The 21,232-nt window shown below is 40.7% G+C and overlaps 1 protein-coding gene and 1 long non-coding RNA gene across 2 annotated transcripts in view; one reads left to right on the forward strand and one right to left on the reverse strand.

Moving 5' to 3' along the window:
• Positions 1-1,030: 1,030 nt before the first annotated feature.
• LOC308595856 lies at positions 1,031-3,042 on the reverse strand. Its single transcript, XR_014012129.1, has 2 exons — positions 2,597-3,042; positions 1,031-1,252 (listed from the first exon to the last, which is right to left on the reverse strand). It is a non-coding gene; the product is annotated as an uncharacterized lncRNA (long non-coding RNA).
• A 339-nt stretch (positions 3,043-3,381) lies between these two features.
• Positions 3,382-21,232, forward strand: part of PLCZ1 (phospholipase C zeta 1) — a 52,189-nt gene continuing 34,338 nt past the window's right edge. Inside the window, exons 1-5 of the mRNA XM_081210060.1 lie at positions 3,382-3,533; positions 5,359-5,482; positions 9,933-10,164; positions 16,952-17,153; positions 18,528-18,672. Of these exons, the coding sequence (XP_081066186.1) occupies positions 3,523-3,533; positions 5,359-5,482; positions 9,933-10,164; positions 16,952-17,153; positions 18,528-18,672 (714 nt within the window). The 5' untranslated portion in view covers positions 3,382-3,522. The remainder of the gene's footprint in view (positions 3,534-5,358; positions 5,483-9,932; positions 10,165-16,951; positions 17,154-18,527; positions 18,673-21,232) is intronic.

Here is a 21,232-nt window from a genome sequence, read left to right on the forward strand (position 1 = left end):
CTCAAAATACTTTCCAGATTGTAACATACGGTAATCTTTGCACCAACTTAATTAATATAGCATTTTCTGAAATTTGCCTGTAGTCTAAGAATGCTGAAATATCACAAAGGGAGTCAGGTCTCTTCATCTCCAGTGCACAGATGCAGGTGTGAGGAATCTTTGAGCTTTGTTGCTGAACTGCAATTTCAATCAGCCCCAGCAAGTGTGGCCAAAAACATCTGGAGGGCCAAAGGCCTCCCCCCCCCATGGCATTGTTGGTTGGTTGACATCTGCTTGACTCAGGAGACAATGGAGGAGTGTGCCTTTGGGGGTGAAAAACTGTTGGAGAGTTACAGCACCTGCTGTGGCTGTAGAGACCAATATGGGAGAGACATGTTTTGTTACAGCTGGGGCAGATGAAGGTACCTGGTTGTGCTGCTGCAGATGCACCATGGCATTTCTTCTTTCTGTGCTCCTCCCCCCATGTTGTGTCCCCAACCAGAGATACTGCCCCTCCTGATAACATGACATAGTCAATCCCAATAGTAGATCCCAAAGGGCATTTTTTCCACCTGTGTGTAATTTTAATAATTATTATGGTATTTTTTTATTCAATTTCTTCATCACCCTTCACCACAACATCCTAGGGCAGTTCACAATATTAAAACCAGTTTAAAACAAATACAGGATACAAAGGATAGGGCGGTTATAGGGTATGTATGTATTGTGAATATACATGCAAATATATTGTACAGTACCTGGCTATAAATACAAATCAAGCCGTCAGAAATGAAGCAGGGGGAGCTTAAAACAATGGGATTTAAATAAGCAATAGGCCACCAACCAGCCGTCCAATTGCTTTAAAACAGACAAGGCCTTTTGGTAGTGGGGAATTATGCCTGTGCTCTTGCTCGTTGCTTGATAAAAATAATCATCAGAACACAGACCTAGACTCCACTGAGTTTCTGACCTCTATGAACCTTTTTCTCATCTAGCACTTTAGACTGCAACCCTGTGCAGTGAGGGCCCCTAGAAGAGGGATCAGTCATGATTAGTCTTTATTAATAGATGTTTTAATCATGTCCTTGAAGTGTTTTCCCAAAAAAGAAAAAAGAAAAGATACATAGCCAAAGAAGAAAACAGATTACTCAAATATTTCATACATTTACGCTCACAGTTGCGGTGTTTACTCAAAAGGAAGCATGCTGTGTCCAGCGAGGTTTGCATTTACCTGGGACTGCAGTTTCAGAGATTTTCATGCTGGCTGGAGGAACTGTTAAAAAAACAAACAAACAAACATTTAAGCTAACAGAAATGTAACTGCTTTCCTATTTTCCAAAAAGCTTTTTTGTTACTTTAAATCCAGTTTTGGGGTTAGACTAAATGTGATGCTGTAAAGGGAAGAACAAACATTTAAGCTAGCAAAAATGTAACTGCTTTCCTATTTTCCAAAAATATTGTTTGTTACTTTGAATCCAGTTTTGGGGTTAGACTAAATGTGATGCTGTAAAGGGCAGAAGAAACATTTAAGCTAGCAAAAATGTAACTGCTTTCCTATTTTCAAAAAATATTTTTTGTTACTTCGAATCCAGTTTTGGGGTTAGCCTAAATGTGATGCTGTAAAAGGCAGCTCAGTTTCCATATTTATTTATTTAAATATACTAATCTGCTTCCATCAGTTTTATTTCTTCCATTTAGTCAGCAGCTGTGGGGCTATGTGCTCTTCTGGGCACATTGCACAATAGACAGCGGAACCTCAGAGCATATGAAAATTTCATTATGTGCAATCCTTCAGAGCAGATATTTAAAGGAAGGTCTTGCAAAGTCGCCTTCTGCTTTCATGTCTATGCTTCCCTCTTAGCAATACTCCCTTAAGGAAATGTGCTATTACTGACGGAAAGCCGAGTGGCTGACAAGACAAAAAACAAAAGCTGAACAGTGTTTATGCAGGAATTGCAAATTCATGCAAGAACACATGCAAAGCAGGAGTTTTTTTTCCTCTTTCTTTTCACAAGACGACCTGCAATGGTGTGCAAATCTGTGGCTCTAAATCCCAATGTTTACATTAGTCCTGTCGGAGTGCGCATTTTCCCCTCCCCTCAAGTTAGCCACAAAGAATATTGTTGGAACCAAGGTTGGAGGTTCCTTTGGGAAGGAGGGGAGAGCCACATATGCCATGATTTCAACGACCTTGGGAGGAAGTTGGGGTATCATGTATAATACAGAATACACCAAACAATGGATGATCTGCCCATCAACTCCACCCACTCAAATTGGGTACCTCAGTTGGTTAGAGCATGGTATGCTGATAATGCCAAAGTTTGACGCCCATGTGGGACAAATGCGCATTTCTGCATTGAAGGGGGTTGGACTAGAATATGATTCCAACTCTACAATTCTATGAGGATACAAAATGGAGTTCCAGGCTCGAGAGTGTTTTTGTGTGCGTTTTTTCCTCAGGCGCTTTCCTTAGGCCTGAAGTGACTTATGGGGCTGCTGAGGCAGAATGAGGGCGAGGCTGAAGGGAATCTCCTCCTTTCTCTAACAAGGACTGACTGCTCCGAATAACAAGGACAATTTTCAGGCGAGGTTCCCCAGTGACAAAGATTCTTCTCACCTGCCAGGCCCACCCAGCGCCAGCATTTAACATCCTTTCGGCACTAGGTAAGGGGGAGGGGAAGTATTTCTCTCCCCCATTTGACGGGTGGCGATATTTCTGCTATGTTGGTGTTTTCTTTTATGGGGTGTGTGTATCTGTTTGGCGGGGGGGGGGGTCACCGCACGCCTTTTATTGTGAGGTGTTTTGTTTCTCATTTTCTCCGTTATGTTTCCCTGGATGGTTCTTTGCTCTTAAAACGAGTCGTTCGCAGGCCCCTTGCACTGGACGGATAATTTTATTTACTAAATTTCCATAGCATATTGCTCTCGCCATGAGAAAGAGAGAGAGAATCCTTTTCCCGCGCTTTAAACTAACGGCCTTTTCTGAGAGAGAGAGAGCGCGCGCGCGGTTGGGCAAACGAGGGTGACGCGCTAAGAGAATTTTAATGGGGGGGGGGGGTGTTGGAGGGAAAAAATCCGCCAACCACGTGACGGGCGCTGGCGGGAGGAAACCGTTGGCGTCGAACGCGGCCTCGTGACGCCACAAGAGCCCCGCGTGCCTCCTAGGCGTTCGCCCGGCGCCGCACATGCGCGCGCATCCTCCTCCTCCTTTCGGGTCCCCCTCGCGCGTGGCGCGCGCCCCGCCCGCTGGACTCCTCCTCGTTTGCCTCCGCCCTGTCCCCCCTCCCCTCCCCCAATTCCTTTTTTAACATTCACTTTCTCCCCACCTACCCCCCCCGCCCTGCTCCCCTTCGTCTGCGTGGACGGAAGGAAGGGGAGCGTCACTTTGGGGGGGCGCGGGGTGGGGTGGGGGCGTTTGCCTGGCGCCCCTCGGACCCCTGGCTGGCCCAGGGGCGGGGGGCGAAAACTATGCCGCGCCAGGAGCTGCTGGAACCACCCGAGCAAGCGAGGAGCGAGGGCAACAGGCCATGAGGAGCGACCACCATGGAAGCCAGATATCCTTCGTAGGCTGTTTTCATTCCCCCAGCACCACTGGGGGAGAGTTAACGACGTTGTATATGCATATACACACAGTCCTTGTGGTGTTTGCACATACATATATACATGCATGCATATATACATGCATATATCATAGCTGTCAACTTTCAGATTTGAAAATAAGGGATCAGCAGCCTCACCTGTCCCGAGGACAGTCTACGGGATATCTAACAATCTGGGATAGCAGTGGGAAGCAATGGGAAACAGCGCTGGAATAAGGGAATTTCCCGCAAAAAAAGGGGAGGTTGACAGCTATGGCATATATATACACTCACCCACCCAATTGCAGAATTGCACATGGCAGGGGGCAGTCTCACCCACTGCTAGAAAGTGCACCAGTAACTCAATAATAATAATAATAATTTTATTTATACCCCACCCTTCCTGGTTCAGAAAACCAGGCTCAGGGTGGCTACCAACAAATTTAAAACACTTAATTGATGCAACAAAAAAACAGCATAAAATACAGTATAAAACGTGAATAACAATAAATTCAGAATTCAAAAATCAATTTAGGGGGGAAATCCATCCAATAAACATTAGATGATCACCAGGGCTAGCTGGCTAAATTAGTCCTATTTGGGCCAGTGAGACCAGGGGAGAATTAGCTGTGGGATCCCAGAGCGGGTAATCTTCATAAAAAGGGGAGGGGGAGGGAAGGAAGGGGTATAAAAGATCAGGCTAAGTTCAAACTCAAGGCAAACCATTCCTGGGGAAATGGGATAGAGCTTTTCCCAAGTAAGGAGCATAGCACCCTACTCAACATACCAGAAAACCCAATGAACTGTTTTGAGACCACTCGTGCTCCCTGTTGGAGCGATGCTTCATTCACAGAAATACTGTTTTAAGTGGTTATCCACATACGCAGCCTGGGGCTGCTTTGCAAGGAAGCATGGGATACCTGTGTGGTGAAATTGTTAGGAAATTATGTGCTGTTGACATGTAGAATTTGTAAGCACCATTCAGGATTTCCCTGCACCAAGAAGTTTGCAATATAAAGTCTGGAAGCAGATAGATCAGTAGGGGAGTCTTTATACGCTATAGTGCTAAAGTTCTTCAGAAGGAAATGCGCCACCAATACAACCCCCAAAATGAATATCTGGGCACTTTGGAGGCAGTTTATCACTGCAGCACTCTATGGCAGAAAGCCCTCTTGAATGCAATGGGTTGAACTTTCGGAAATGTTTCTGTAGGATTGCAGCCTATACAAATCTTTGTGTGTTGAGGTTTGGAAGTATATTGGACCCTTAATACAGTCCCAGTGGAAAAAAATTACATATATCACAGGAACCTTTTAATCTTTGCTTTTACTATTATTGCACCCTATCTTGTGTGTTTCTATTAGCTCTCCATTTATTTAAATTGTATAGTTTTGCCCTACAGTTGCAGCAATTTTCACAGTGCCTTGGATTATTCATAGATAACAAAAATAGCAGAAAAACACATCTAAAACAGTGGTTTAAATAACAAAACAATATTCTTCAATGCTCCCACTGTTCACTTTTATAATCTAAGCGACTTGGTGCAGGAACCTGTGGGTTGTATCTAAGGTGTATTTAGAGTAGGCTACTGAAGTTTTACCTTTTTTTTACAGAAGTTAATGAATGTGTGTTAGTCATGTCTATTAACCTCAATGGGTCTACTATGAGTAGGACTAGCACGGGATAAAACTGTGTGTAATGGGAAGGATGGGATTGGGGATTGGGCACAATCTGGCTAAGGGAGAAAAATGATAAATGCTTAATAAAGATCGCTGATTTCCTTAACTAGTTTTCCATGTACGTGGTTTTTAAACGTCATCCATGACAAGTTTAGAAAAGGAAAGATTAATTTTGAAAGTACTTTGGAATTGCTTACTAAATTTGACATCCCCTTTGATTATGTTCATGTGAAATACATTTTTAAGGTGAGAAAACCCGTATAACTGAATAGGATTAGAAGTACCATTAATCTGCAAACTGTTATTTTAAAATAAGGTTTTAAAGATGAATTTACTATATGTGAAAGACTGAGCAGATTAGTTTGTCACTGAGTGCAATGATATTTGGAGACATTATTCTCTGTTCAGTATTGTAAAATCTCTGTCGGGGACTGTGTCATTACTGTGTTCTGTACAGTGCTTTCTAGCACATTGTTGGAGTTACGTCATTACATATTAAACAGTACTAGAAGCAGCAGCAGAGCAGAGTAGGAAAAACTTGTTGCAGAATCAACTTTTCCTCAAGCTAGCAATATTTGGTCATCACCTTCTGGCACATTGTGGTCATATTTTGCATTGGTCTTATACATTCAACATCTCAAAAGTCTAGCCTCTTTCATTCATATGGCATGTTATATGCTGAGCATGTCAACCAAAAGTGCCATAGCTTCCCTCTCCACCCTCTGCTGTGTCCCCAATCCTGAAGTTTGTAATACTGTATGGAGTTTCAATGGAACTTAAAGTTTGGCCCTCATATGCAGCATTTTCCACACAATGCTTCTCTAGGGCTTCCTGCTGGCCTGACAAAGATCATTCTCACAACAAGGAACAATATATTTTCATCCTCATTTTATGTAAGATGTCAAGGAAATAAACAACTATTTGATTTTTTAGAAGACATCTGAAGGCAGCCCTGTTCAGGGAAGTTGATGTTTTATTGTGTTTTTAATATCCTGTTGGAAGCCACCCAGATTTGCTGGGGAGGCCCAGCCAGATGGGTGGGGTATAAGTAATAAAGTATTATTATTATTATTATTATTATTATTATTATTATTATTATTATTATTATTATTATTATTATTATTATTATTATATAAAGTCTCTGTCGGGGGTACCCTTTTTCTCCTTTACCTTTTAAATTTTAAGTTACTTTTGACAGACTTATCTAATGTTACACAATTCCATATTTATCCTGTTTCAGTATCCAACAGACTGTTACAAAAGTAACTGGTGGTTTATCTAAATATATACATATATGTAACAATTATATGGCCGTAATCAGTTATTTAAATACTGCTTTTAAAATATAAATATGTTTATATATCATCTGCCTATTTTGTCACTTAAATGAAACAGTTAAAATAAACTGCATATAAAAGGAAAAACAATTAACCTTAATGTTCTCAAATGTATTTCCTCTTCTTAAACCAAAACATTTTTTTAAAAAAATATTAAACATTTCCTCTCCAATGGTAAGGACTCTTTATTTGTTGTATGAAATGAAGTAACATTTCCTGTGTGAAAAATCAAAATAAGCTTGTATTTATTGCCTCTTGAGAGTTGGAAAGTTAAGATCCTTTTCAGCTGGATACATTTGTTGAAGAATTTAGTAACCTGATTTTAATTTTATGAATGTGTAGCTTTTGTACAGAATGAAGATTCTGCTTCTTAATGCAGTGGCAATGCAAACCTATTTTAATGTGCAAAACAAGCTTTTTAAGTTCTCATGCAGATGTCAAAAAAAGCCATTAATTCCATAGGAGAGAAACATGTTTTACAAATTTGAGGCACTATCCAGCCAATATTAGGTGGATAACAATAAATATTTAAGTATGTTTTTATTGGTCCCCACTGACACATATGGAATTTTCGTTTAAAATGCTCAGTTTTTGCTGGATCATGCCCCTACATTTTTGCTCCATATGTTATTCCCTGAAAATATTCGCGTGTTTTTTTCTGTTGCATTTCCCCCAGCCAATATCCAACCATCTCTCATGCAGCCTTTACCACCACCTTCATAGTCCCTGCTGCTGCTTTTCTCTTCCAGGTGCTTTTTGTTTATACCTTCTTCAGTTACAGTGTTCACCCATTAGCACGATCCAGTCAAAGTTAAGCACCCTTAAAACACATGTGCATGTCCATAAAACAAGCTCACTGTAATAACAACTTGAAAGTGCCTAACTATAAAATCAGAAATGACTTAAAGTGTCTGCTGAAATAAAAAGGTATTTATTTGGCACTGAAAGTTCGGCCTTTCTGATCTCAGCAGGTAGGGAGTTCCAGAAAATTGGACCCACAATATTGAATTAATATGAGCTGTGCATCCAAGCCCTGGGGATTGCTAACATTTACTCCACCGAAGACCTCAGTGACCAGGCAGGGCTATAAGGAAGCAGGCAGTCTGTAACTACCCCTCTGGAAGTTGTTCTAAATTAGATTTGGAAGGAGCAATCAGATAGCAAGTGTGCTACAAGCAATATGAAACAACAATGGCAATTAGGAGTAAATTAAACCTAATGCATACCATCTAAAAACGAAAAGAGACAGCAGCATTTCATGCCTTGGGCAATCAAATAGAAGGGAAAGGATAGGAGCACATGGGCCTAAGATATGCCTTAAGGTGCTTAGGAGAAAATGTGTGTACGAAGCAAATTAAATGAAATAAAATATGGGTCATTGCCTTCCAATGCTATCGTCAAATAGGAAACACTGCCTCTTAATTTATACAGGTTTTATGGGGCTATGCCTCTTGGTGTGATCAAAGCACGTCATGGGGAGTGAGGGCAGATCTCACTAAGAACTGTCTGAAAGGCTACTACTTCAGTACTTCAAACTCCAATATAATATCTCTGACTTTAGTGGAAGTAGTCAGAAATATGTTGCTTAAAAACTATGACTGAAGTTTTATTTGTCAGAACCTTTAAGAATTGTGAGTAAGAGGCCATTTCACTTACCGTATTTTTTGCACCATAACACTCACTTTTTTTCCTCCTAGAAAGTAAGGGGAAATGTCTGTGCGTGTTATGGAGGGAATGCCTACAGGTGGCATGCCTACAGATTTTCCTCCTCTAAAAACTACGTGCGTGTTATGGTCGGGTGCGTGTTATAGAGCGAAAAATACGGTAATTCCCATTGAAATCAGTGGAAGTTAGTTAATGACTTTTTTCCTCATTTTAACATGAGAGGGACATAAATGAAATTCAGTAGGGCTTGCACCCAAGAAAGGAGAATTAGGATGACAACCTGACAGGCCATTTTAAATACAGAAAGCTGGTGGAACCTACCTTTATTTGAAACTGTTCAATTGTGGGGCTATGGTTGGCTGAGTTGGCCTAAGCCTTTCAAGAGGGAAAGCAAACATTCAAAATAGAATTTGATTCACACCACCCTTTTTTGCTGAGGCATATTCCGCTGGGTTGCCAGGTCATGTGGTTGAGCTGAACAGAGTTGGGACCCACCATTAGTCCCCACCCACCACTGCCCCACCCCCAGAATGCCCATTTTCTTCAGGGCTTATCCCAGCATACTATCTATTGGTTTCATTTTAGTTAGCTGAGCAAAGCTCTGCCAGCATGAGGATGTTACACTGGGATATCTCTGGCTGAGCCAGAGGATGTGGGGCTTACGCTGTGCTAGGCATCCCAGCAGATCTTGGCTTTAGATTGTCCCTTAAATCGGTTTCACTCACGTTAACCAACCTATATCTGAGTACTGTTGTTCAGAGAAATTATATTATCAATTAAACATGGCAAGATTGCAGTTTTTGTAGTAGTGTGTAGAATTAATGGTGTGTCTGTGCAAGAGCATGTAATATTCCCTGTGGTTAACTGCAAATGATAATTTTGCACAACAGTATGCAGATATGTTCATTGGCTGTATCCACAAGTTGTAAGAGGAACATTAATAATGCAGAACACCTGACGGAGCTTTAAAATTTATGAAACAGCTAATGGATAAAAGGGAGGCCTTTACTGCAACTTCACAAATGAAATTTACTAGCTCACAAGCATTTTTATTACTCTACTTGTTACAGCTTTGTTGGTAATATGTGGCTCAGAAAAGAAACCATAGTCAAGGTGTTATGCCTGGTGTTCTTATATGCTACTTACAAGTATGCTTTACTATGACCCAGAGCTGTGACAACCACCACACTCTACCTTGCATTTGATTATATCAGAGAAAAGCCTTTCCATGCAGAGAAATGCAAAGCATCCCTTTCCCTACACACCCCTTTTCTCTGTCTGATCCTGGTGTCCCCAAAGTCCCATTCCACTGGTTCATAAGATTTGAAGAGCTCAACATGCAGGTTTTTTTAGTGGACTGTGTACGTTTTGAAGACATCTCTCATCCTCAGTTGCTTTTATGAGTTCCTGCAAACGTTTTGGAGATACCTGGCTGGTCACTGTTGGAAACAGAATGCTATACTAGGTGGGCCTTTTGTCTAATACAGCAGTACTTTTTATGTTCATTTTTAACATTATCACCATAAAAGAAATATATAGATAGTTTTTTTTAAAAAAACAAATTTTCTGTCTTAAGAAGTACTGTATCTGACGGTTGCATGGAAGTGCCTGTCCTTATCTTTTTGCATTAATGATGTCATGCTGTGCATTTTGTTACGCATTATTCTTAACTCACCCCCCTCCCCTTTAAGCAGGCAAGTGATTCATTGAAGTCTGGAACTATTACTATAGAAGATTTTAGAGGAATTTATCGTACGATAGCACACAGATGTGAAATCCATGATCTTTTCAAAACTCAGTCTCCGAACCACAAATTGCTCCCACTTTCCAATCTAGTCCAGTTTCTTAGAAATGAACAGTTTCAGCCTGAAGTTGATGAAGTGGTTGCTGCTCAACTCATTGCAAAGTTTGAGCCCATCGAAGAAGGTACACTAGATTTTTAAATATCTAATTTCATAATTGTTCTTACAATATTTTTATTAGCATTAATCACTGGTAGCTATTTTTTACGCTAGAGCTTGAAGTTGGACAGTGTCTGTTCTTGGGTACAATTACTGAAAGGTTCACAGAGTACCTTTGGAAAGTGGTGCTCAACACCCCCTCTCCAGTCTTGTCCTGTGAGATGAGACAAGGGTAAGAGAACTGTGTGCTACTGGGCTCTGTTACCAAAAGGTACATGTGGTGTCTTTGAGCAGTGAACCCCCATTGATCTCCCTCACCCTTTGATTTTTCCTGAGGAAAAGCCTGGGCCCAGTTTGAGGAGGAAATCTCTCACATACATAGGCTGGACCAAGTTTAATAAATCAAAACCAGCATATTGAATTATCTCTGGAGAGCAACAGGAAGCTAATGAAAATGCTGGAACACTTGTAGAATGTGATGTTAGCAACTCACCTATTGTAAGATGGGCTGCTATATTTAGTGCCAGTTGAAACTTCCAAATGGTTATTAAAGGGGGCCTGATGTAGACCAGTTCTGACTACGAAGGTGCAAATGATGGTCACTGGATCAGATGAAAAGATAGTGGCCATCTCAAATATTCAGATAATGAGTGGCACGCCGGATGGGCCTGTATTACTATGGAAAGTTGGACTCCCTCAATGAGGGGAGTTAGTGCCCTCTTTTGAATATAAAATTAATAGTCCTTTGATATTTCAATCTTGCCTTGATTCAACCTAACCAAGATCAATTGACAAGTCTAGTTTCTCAGCCTGTCAAAATGTGGTAAGACAGGTTGAATGAAAAATAAATATGTATGGTCAGAAACCTGGTAACCTTCCAGATCCTGTAGACCCACCAGCAGAAATTCATAAATGGCATAATAGGCCAGAGGCATATCTGTTTAAATCACTGAAGTATAACTCTCCTTATCAGTCTCTGTGCAAAGGTTTCGATCAACATCACAAGCTATGTGGCTTGGAGAAAAATATCATCTAGATAATAATAATAATAAATTTTATTTATATCCCGCCCTCCCCAGCCGAAGCCGGGCTCAGTGCGGCTAACATCAAATGTATAACACATTAACATAAAATCAGACAATCAATTAAAATACATCCTCAACTCAGATCAGGATCAGAATAAAATCCAATCAGATGGCAACCCACAGATTAGGGTTGGGGACCTTAAATGCTCACCAGGCCCAACTGTTTGTGCTGAACTTATATGGGCCTGTGAGAAAAATTGGGAGGCCACTTTCATGCAAGTTCTTATGAAAGGGGAGAGGGAGTCAGACTGAACCCCGACCAAAGGCCTGGCAGAACAGCTCTGACTTGCAGGCCCTGCAGGAAGATGTCAAGTCCCGCAGGGCGCTAGTCTCTTGTGACAGAGCGTTCCACCAGATTGGAGCCACAACCGAAAAAGATGTGCTTGAAGCTGTAGGCTTTAGAGAGTTAAGAGAATGCTTCAAGCAGGTAGGCAATGAAATAGTGGGTGTAATCCAACGCTGGTAAATCTGAAATGATGTAAACTAAAAAAAAGTATCAACAATTATGCTTACAAGGATTAGCAATCAAGAGAGTTGTTGGAAACAATGCAGAAAATTGAATGCATGCATGTAAAATAATTGTGCGTTCACAGTTTGAGTACTCTACAAAACGTTGGTTGCCTGTGAAGTAGTATTTTAAAGATAAATATTTTGTCTTCCTGTTCCTGGAATGTACAAGGTATATTATAATAAACTTATAAAATAAAACAACAACAACAGTAAAGTAGTACACAATCTCAAATGACTATACAAAAGCAAATATAAAACAGCAAAAAATGAACCCAACAGCCCAAAAAAATGGTAAAATCCGTGCTAATTACAAGGTGAGTTAAACATTTGGGAAGGTAGAACAGTCTTCCCTAGAAGAGGTATCCCAACCCCAACCCCTGGTAACACACAGTACATTAGGAAGAGATACAGAAGGAAACAACAAATATGTTCATTTTTCCAATGAGAAAAGACTAAAGAGATGTGAACCTTGCAGCATCAGAAAAACGCAGAGCCAGGCAAATATATCTTTGAAACAGGGTGCATATATTTACCTTTGGATACTGTGAGAACAAGAAGACAATTTGTGATTGTAATCTGAGAAGTAAGGAACAAAGTGATTTCAGAAAGGATTGTCTGGTTCACTGGCTGTTAAGTAGGGCAGTCTGAGCCCATCCATCTTGAAACGTGGGTTCTTTGTAATAGCCTGAACAGCTAGAGGTAGAATGGGAAAGTATGGAAGTTATTGAAATATCAACCCTGTATTTCAGTAACTTCCATACTTTCCCATTCTACCTCTAGCTGTTCAAGCTATTACAGAGAACCCACGTTCTTCTGTTCAAACATTTTTTTTTGAGAAGCACAGGAAAATTTGCCCGGCCCTCTCAAAATATTATTTGTCAGTAATGTCAGTGACTTCATTAACCAAAAAAGAATTTTGGTCTTTTTATGTAGTTTTTTTTTGGTTAGTTTCAGAGCCAGTTTACTATGCATTATGTGACAGTCTATTCAGCTGTGGACAGTGTATTTTAAAAACTCCAATTTGGATAAAGTTCAGAAGTGATCAAAAAAGGGTTTTTTTAAGAAAAGAAGAAGATAGAAGGAACATGTTACGGAAACAGGTCAAATTAGCCCAAGGAAAAGACAGCAGGGGGAAAATGACTAGCAATATATTTTTGGATATTACATGGAAATGTTGCAAAAATGGCAGAAATGAATTATTCACACTAGTCAGGATGGAAAGAGAAATAATGGTTGTGGCCTCATTTCTTCAGCTGATGTAAAACATGAGAGAAGTGGAGTGGTGCACTTAAAGCAAAAACCTTCTAAAGGGAGTGAGATTGTGCCAGCTCAGTTGGCTGCTGTCTACACAAAAATTGTAACAGCGCAATCTCAAAACCTTAATCCCAGAACTGCACCTTTATAATTTTCTGATTCTCTGCCATTTGACCCCCACGCCTCAGCTGTCTGTTGATGTGAGCCACTAAGAATTCTCAGTCTCTGGGCTGCATCTTATATTACAATTTGTGCTCTAGTGCACATGCCAAAGTACAATATGTGATCATTCAGACTTCTTTTTGAAGTTACACATCAAGCATTGGACCCTACTTAAACTCAAATGGATTTAAAAGTTAACTCACAATCTTTACTGGAGATTCAGTTCTCAAGGGGCAGATTTTATGTCTTTTTGGGAACAGTCCAGTTATAGCACATTTCCCAAAATCATTAATAAGTATCAAATCAATAGGTTGTTATGTTGTACTTCAGGAACTGTTGGTGACTCTTCCTGGTTATTGAGCTGTAAAAATTGCAGAATGAGATGCAGAGCCGATCATTTGCCTTTTAACTGCAGTCAGAATCGCAATTGCAAATTACTCAGAAGAAAACAGCAACACAGCACCAACAATGTGGGAAGAAAGGGGAGGCTATTGTAAAGTGAGAGTTTCATAGTGGATAGAGTGTCAACCAGTGAAACTGTCTTACTTTATCAATTTGAGACTGTAGGCCTATCTACACTTACCTGGAAGTAAGGGCTTATCCAAACTTACCTCTCCTCCATGCTTTCCAGGCACGATTGGCACTTTAAAGCTCTATGTCTGAGCACTTTCCCCCGCCCCATAGCTTTCCACACGAAAGCCTGCTCTTTACTGCTGAACTGGAGCAAACAGCGATCTGCAGAAAACCCGGATTGACATTCATTGAGCTCCAGCTTTAAAGAGAGCTTCTTTGTGGGGAAAGCTGAGATGAAAATAAGCTCACTCAGATTTGGAGTTTAAAAGCGCGTACCTGTGCCTTGAAAGCTTGGGGCAAAAGATAAGTATTGCAGTGTGGATAAGCCCTAAGTCTCATTGAACTCAGTGGGACTTACATCTGAGTAGACACGGCTAGTATACTGCAGTGTAAGCAAATCAAGGCAATGGGAAGATAACTTTGTACAAAAATGCCGTTATATCCTGTAGTACAAAATGCTGGCCACATGACCCGGAAAAAACTGTCTGCGGAAGCCGACAAACGCCGGCTCCCTCGGCCTTTAAAGCGAGATGCGCGCCGCAATTCCAGAGTCGTTCGTGACTGGACTTAATTGTCAGGGGTCCCTTTACCCTTTACCTTACAAAATGTACAGACAAAGTAGTTGTTGGCTTTGTACATAACAGGCAGCTGTGTGTGTTACTTTTAGCGGACCCCTTCATTTCCCCTACCTCCAATAAAACATGTCTCTCCCATATCGGTGTCTAGAGCCACAGCAAGCACTGTAACTCTTCAATGGTTTGACTTTACCCCCCCATGGCACTCTCTTCCATTGTCTCTCAAGTCAGACATGCAGCATAATTCTTATTGGGAAGGCTGTCCACAAGGAGGGGAGACTTACCTCTTCACACCCCCACATTGTGACATACAGCCCCCGTCCCCGGGCAAATAGGAGTCTTAGGAAAATAATCCCCTCTTGGCACTGGTTGGGATCCCCCCCCAATGTTTCAAGTTGTGTTAGGCAATAACCTCTGTCCCCAGTAAGAATTGGTCTTGCACTCATAATTATTCTAGGAAAAACAAGATATGTAGCTACATATTTGGTGAATATTAATTTTGCATCTGTCTTACTGGCCCCTATGACCAGCAGTGCTGGAAAACAATACCAGGTTCCTACAACACAGTGGTGCTGGGAAGGACATGTTCCTGAAAGTTTGGAACAGTTTAGATGCATGTTTTGCTTTCAGCACTGGCGCAAGGGGATGGCTTGCCTTCTTACACGGCTTCTAAGAGCCTAACAGCCCAATCCTATCCTCTCCCACTTTGTAGTAAAGCAAAGAATTGGGTTGTTATTTAATTAGCTACAGCCTGCCTCTCCCAGGGGCTCAGATGCAGAACAGTCTTTCTCCTTGAAAAATATGGTTTCTCTCTTCCCAAAGGGCTTGCAGTCTAAGAAAGAGAGGCTTGGAAGTAATTGGGATCAAAGGGAAGAACAGAAGTAAAGATAAAATGTACTTTATGTAGAAATAAAGATGGCTAAGCACTTCACAACTCTGTGAACACCAAGCTGTCTCCTCCCTTTTGCACCTCTTAAAAGGTTCAAACTCTCTCTCCCCCCCCCACTATAAACACCCCCAGCCTCAAATGCAAATTTGAATACCAAACACAATAAAGACAAAACTTTTTACAACCCACAAAAAGTAGCTCAAATGTCCTTATATGATCCATGAGAATTGAACTTTTTGTATGGTTTAAAAGTATGGTCATGAATTTTATTATTTATTAAATTTGTATAGTGCCCTTCACCTGAAGGTCTCAGGGCAGTTTGCAACACAAAACATTTTTTCTGGTTTTATTGTTTTATCTTTTTGTTAGCCACTTTGAGGTCTCCACCCCCCCATGCTATTCTAGCTAATATCTAATGCTATTCTAGGCTGCATCAACAGAAGTATTGTATCTAGATCAAGGGAAGTAATAGTACTGCTCTGTTCTGCCTTGGTCAGGCCACACTTGGAATACTGGTGTCTTTTTCTGCTGCTGCATCAAACTGAGTTGAGTCAATGAGTCAAATATAAGATAGAGGATGCCTGCTTACTAGCAGTGCATATGAAAAGGATCCTGGGATCCTAGGGGACCATGAGCTTAATGTGAGTCAACAGATGTTGCTGTGGGATCCTGCTGAGACTTATATAGAGATTAAAATTTCCGCATGGTACCATCTCGATGTATAACTAACTTTTAGAGTATTATATTTTATAGAAAAACAAGATAGAAATAGGATTAAGCGCTTAAAAGCCTCAGGATGCCACAGAGGGTTTCCAGGCATGTTTTGCCCCACCCAAAATGCCTTGAAATCACTGTGGTCTTCCATAATATTCCAGTATATGCCTTTGCACTTTTAACAGAGCCACACTGGCAACTGGGGTTGATTGCAAAGATCATGTGCCATGTTTATTTGTTACACATGCACGCAGTGTATATGCATGGATTAATGGCATATGCGGGTGGCGCTGTGGGTTAAACCACAGAGCCTAGGACTTGCCGATCAGAACATCGGCGGTTTAAATCCCCGTGACGGGGTGAGCTCCCATTGCTCGGTCCCTGCTCCTGCCAACAGTTTGAAAGCACGTCAAAGTGCAAATAGATAAATAGGTACCGCTCCTGCGGGAAGGTAAACAGCGTTTCCATACGCTGCTCTGGTTCGCCAGAAGCAGCTTAGTCATGCTGGCCACATGACCCGGAAGCTGTACGCTGGCTCCCTCAGCCAATAAAGTGAGATGAGCGCCGCAACCCCAGAGTCGGCCACGACTGTACCTAATGGTCAGGGGTCCCTTTACATTCTCTCAGTCAACCCTAAAACTGCCTGCTGCATTGTGTACCAATTGGATTTACCAAGTGCTCTTCAAAAGCAGCCCCATATATCACACATTACAGTAGTTATCCAGGATATTGATGAGCAAAATCATATATCTCCAATATTCTTTTGAGATAACTTGGGTGGACCCTTCATATGCTGGACCACTTTTTGTCAGCCTCAGCCAGCAAGTCTGGTAGTCAAGCATGGTGCAAGTTAGGAGTTCAACAACATCTGGAGGGCCACAGATTCTTCATTCCTGAAATAAGAGCAAAAGCCTCTGTATGTGATTTGACACCCACATGTTCCATGTTGCATTAACATATTTAGTCTGAAATGGTTTGAAATTTTGCTTAATTCTGTAAGGAACCATAGTAGAGATGTAATTATTTTCCCTGTAATATTCTGGCTTTCAGCAAAGAAAAATTCACAGATGACATTTGAAGGATTTCTAAGATACATGACATCTGAGGAATGCATGGTATTTAAATCTGAGCACAAAACTGTTTACCAGGATATGACCCGTCCACTATGTGAATACTTTATTTCATCCTCGCACAACACCTACCTCATATCTGACCAGCTAATAGGGCCGAGTCACCTGTGGGGTTATGCAAGGTATTTGTGCCCATTTTAAAATAGTAGTTTATCAGGTAGAATAAGTAGTTCAGAGAAGCAGCGCCTCATGTTTTCCTGCCAGATTGCTGGTTGAGAATGTTTTTAAACTTTTATTTTTAAATAATGTTTTAAAATTGTGTTTAGTTTTTTGGGTTTTTTTAAAATCATTGCTGTGTTTGCTGCCCTGGGCTCTTTCAGGAAGAAAGGCATGATGGAAATCAGATCATACATACATACATACATACATACATAACATGTTCTTCCAACTAGGCCTCTATGTGGGTATTGGCAGGAGGGTGAGTTAGTTGTAGGAGATTAGGATCCCAGCCAGCTCCTTATGGAATGAATATAAGAAAATGGATGTAGGGGGTGGGTAAATCTGTCAGTTTTGGTTTCTCGATTTCTTATTTTGCCAATCTTAATATCAATTCTCCACATTTCCACATCAGTTTGTGTGGGTGTGTTTAAAAAGTCCTCATGAAAAATCACCAGCATTTTAGTGCATATCTCTCCTACGACAGACATTTTTATATGCAGTTTTGCCTAATAAACATTTTTTTTGCAGGCAATTTCCTCTTATACAACACATTTTAGTATGTTGCATTCACTAATATACTCACTGTTGCCCACTTTCCCCTGGTATATGCATTTTTGCTTTCCATTTGATTGGAGAACTGCACCACAAGGGTTGGAGTGTGAATTAGGTAGATTTGACTTTAAATGCAAAGTGGTATAGAAATTCCTCCCTCATTCTTAACTGGATGCAAAGATGCTCAGAGCAGCAAACCAGGGATGTAGTTTCCACCATTGCCTGGCCCCACTTGTGAGCTTTCATAGTTGGGCAGCCTAAGGGTTGCCTCTAGCTCTGCTTTCTCTGAAAAGCTGCTGTGAGTCAAATGGATCCATGTCCTATCCTTCAGGTGATGGTTCCTGATGGGAGTGGGAGTTGTGGGGTAGCTTTATTCACAGTGTAAGGTTCTTAGGAGGAGTCAAAGTCAGAGGAAGGCAAAGCAGATACCAGGAATGCTGGGAAATATAGATGCTGTGAAAAAATTGCATGCATAAGGAGCACGCATCGCCCAGTAAGCAACTGTATGAAAGCACCCTTTGTCAGAGAGAAGGGTGCTAGCCAAATCACCTACCTAGGGTGCTATTTTGCATTTGTAGAGATTTGTTCCTTTATTACATATATTCCTCCTTTCTCCAAGGATGAGGTACCTGGCTCTCCCACTCTCCGTATTATCCTCACAGCAACCCTCTTTCTTTCTTTCTTTCTTTCTTTCTTTCTTTCTTTCTTCCTTCCTTCCTTCCTTCCTTCCTTCCTTCCTTCCTTCCTTCCTTCCTTTCTTCCTTTCTTCCTTTCTTCCTTTCTAGTGCTCTAATGAAAGGATGCCGCTGCTTAGAAATTGACTGCTGGGATGGACCAAACAATGATCCTGTTGTTTATCATGGACATACATTAACAAGCAAAATTAGCTTTAAGACCGTCATCCAGGTGATCAGCAAGTATGCCTTTTTGGTAGGTACATGTGTGACAAATTGGGGGTCAGTTAACAGAGCACAATGACCAAGGTGCGTTTTGGCCATAGATAGAGTATGTGATGGTGTCCTACCCATGGAACTTTCTCCAAGAATGTTTGCCTGGCACTGACTGTGCAGAGCTATAGGTGAAAAATTCATATTTGCCCAAGCTCTTTCTTATGGATATAGCTGTCAACATTTCCCATTTTTTAAGGGAAATTCCCTTATTCCAAATAGGATTTCTTGCAAGAAAAGGGAAAAGTTGACAGCTATGGTAATTATTTATTGCTGTTTCTGATTGTTTTCTGAGTTTTATTTTATCTTTATGCTGTTCTCTTACTATTGTTAGTTTTCTTTTCTTTTTTAATTAAGCTGATAATTGCATCCACCACAGTTGGGAAACTAGATGTTGTTGAATTCCAGTTCCCATCATCCCTGACCATGGGCCACGCTGGCTAGGGCTAATGGGAGACAAGAGTCCAACAACATCAAGTGAGCTACTGGTTCCCCATCTCTGCAACAGACTTTTGCATATGATTGAAGTCTCCCTGAGCTCGGTGGGACTTCCTTCTGAGTAGGCATCCATAGCATTGCCGTGTAAATATGCTAATGATATTTGCTTTTTGAATTTTAGCTTTGGGCAAATGAAAGGTGGTGTAGAAATGTCTTAAACTTAATAATGTTAAGAAATAGTGCATTTCAGGTTTTGCTGTTTTGACCATGTTTGCTGTGGGTGGGTAGGTGAATGAAAATGAATTAGAGAATTCTAAGTGTTGGAAAGGACCTGAAGGTAATTTGGCCCATTCCTTAACCATCCCCACAAGATGAAACAAGTTGCAACAGTTAGAAAGCAGAGGTCACCAGAGGGCAAAAAGCCAGCATGTCAGTAGCCTTCTGTTTTTTTTTTTTTTATAAAATTTTTATTGGTTTTACAAAATTTTATAGAACAAACAAACACTTAAAAAGACAAACATACACGTATAATTTCATATCATAATTTCATAAACCTCTTTTCTGGGACTTCCCCATACCCCCCCTTTCTGCATCCCAATGTCCATAATTTTATAGCAACTCCCATTTGTTACTTTCCAACCTCTGTCATCTTAGTCATCTCTATATTCTGACCTTATATCACTGTATCCCTTTGTTCCTGAAAACCACAACACTCTAACATTCATTAAGTTTATAATAGTCCTTAAGATAACTTTTAAATTTTCTCCATTCTTCTTCCGCCGTCTCTTTTCCTTGGTCACGGATTCTGCCTGTCATCTCGGCCAATGTCATATAGTCCATCACTTTCATCTGCCATTCTTCCAGAGTGGGTAGATCTTGTGTCTTCCAATACTTTGCGATGAGTATTCTTGCTGCTGTTGTAGCGTACATAAAAAAAGTTCTATCCCTCTTTGACACCAATTGGCCGACAATGCCCAAGAGAAAGGCCTCTGGTTTTTTAGGAAAAGTACATTTAAGTACCTTTTTCATTTCATTATAGATCATTTCCCAGAAAGCCTTAATCTTCGGGCATGTCCACCAAAGGTGGTAGAAGGTACCTTCAGTCTCTTTACATTTCCAACATTTGTTATCGGGCAAATGATAAATTTTTGCCAGCTTGACTGGGGTCATGTACCACCTATAGACCATTTTCATAATATTTTCCTTTAAGGCATTACATGCCGTGAATTTAATACCGGTGTTCCATAACCATTCCCAGTCAGCTGACATAATGTTGTGACCAACATCCTGTGCCCACTTAATCATAGCCGATTTGACTGTTTCATCCTGTGTATTCCATTTCAGCAACAAGTTATACATTCTGGATAAATTCTTAGTATTGGGTTCTAACAATTCAGTCTCTAGTTTTGATTTTTCCATCTGAAAGCCAATTTTCCTGTCCTGTTTGAAAAACTCCATTATTTGATGGTATTGAAACCAATTTTGTACTCTATGTTTCAATTTCTCATGACTTTGTAATTTCAACTTATCTCCATCTTGTTCCAAAATTTCCCAATACTTCGGCCATCCGACCTCCATATTGAGTTTCTTCACTGCCTTAGCCTCCACTGGTGACACCCATCTAGGGGTTTTGTTTTCCAACAGATCTTTATATCTTATCCAAACATTGAACAATGCTTTTCTAACAATGTGATTTTTAAAGGCACTATGCAGCTTGATTTTGTCATACCATAGATATGCATGCCAACCAAAAGCATTGTTAAAACCTTCCAGATCCAAAATGTCTGTGTTCTCGAGGAGCATCCATTCTTTCAGCCAGCAAAAAGCTGCTGCCTCATAGTACAATTTTAAGTCCGGCAGGGCAAAACCCCCTCTTTCTTTAGCGTCTGTCAATATTTTAAATTTAATCCTGGGCTTTTTGCCCTGCCAGACAAATTTCGAAATATCTTTCTGCCACCTCTTGAAACATTCCATCTTATCAAGAATCTGCAAGGTCTGAAACAAAAATAACATTCTAGGCAATACATTCATTTTAATCACTGCAATTCGGCCTAACATTGACAATTTCAAATTTGACCATATTTCTAGATCTTTTTTAATCTCTG

The sequence above is a fragment of the Podarcis bocagei genome, assembly GCF_964188305.1.
Source record: "Podarcis bocagei genome assembly, chromosome: 10".
NCBI lineage: Eukaryota > Metazoa > Chordata > Lepidosauria > Squamata > Lacertidae > Podarcis > Podarcis bocagei.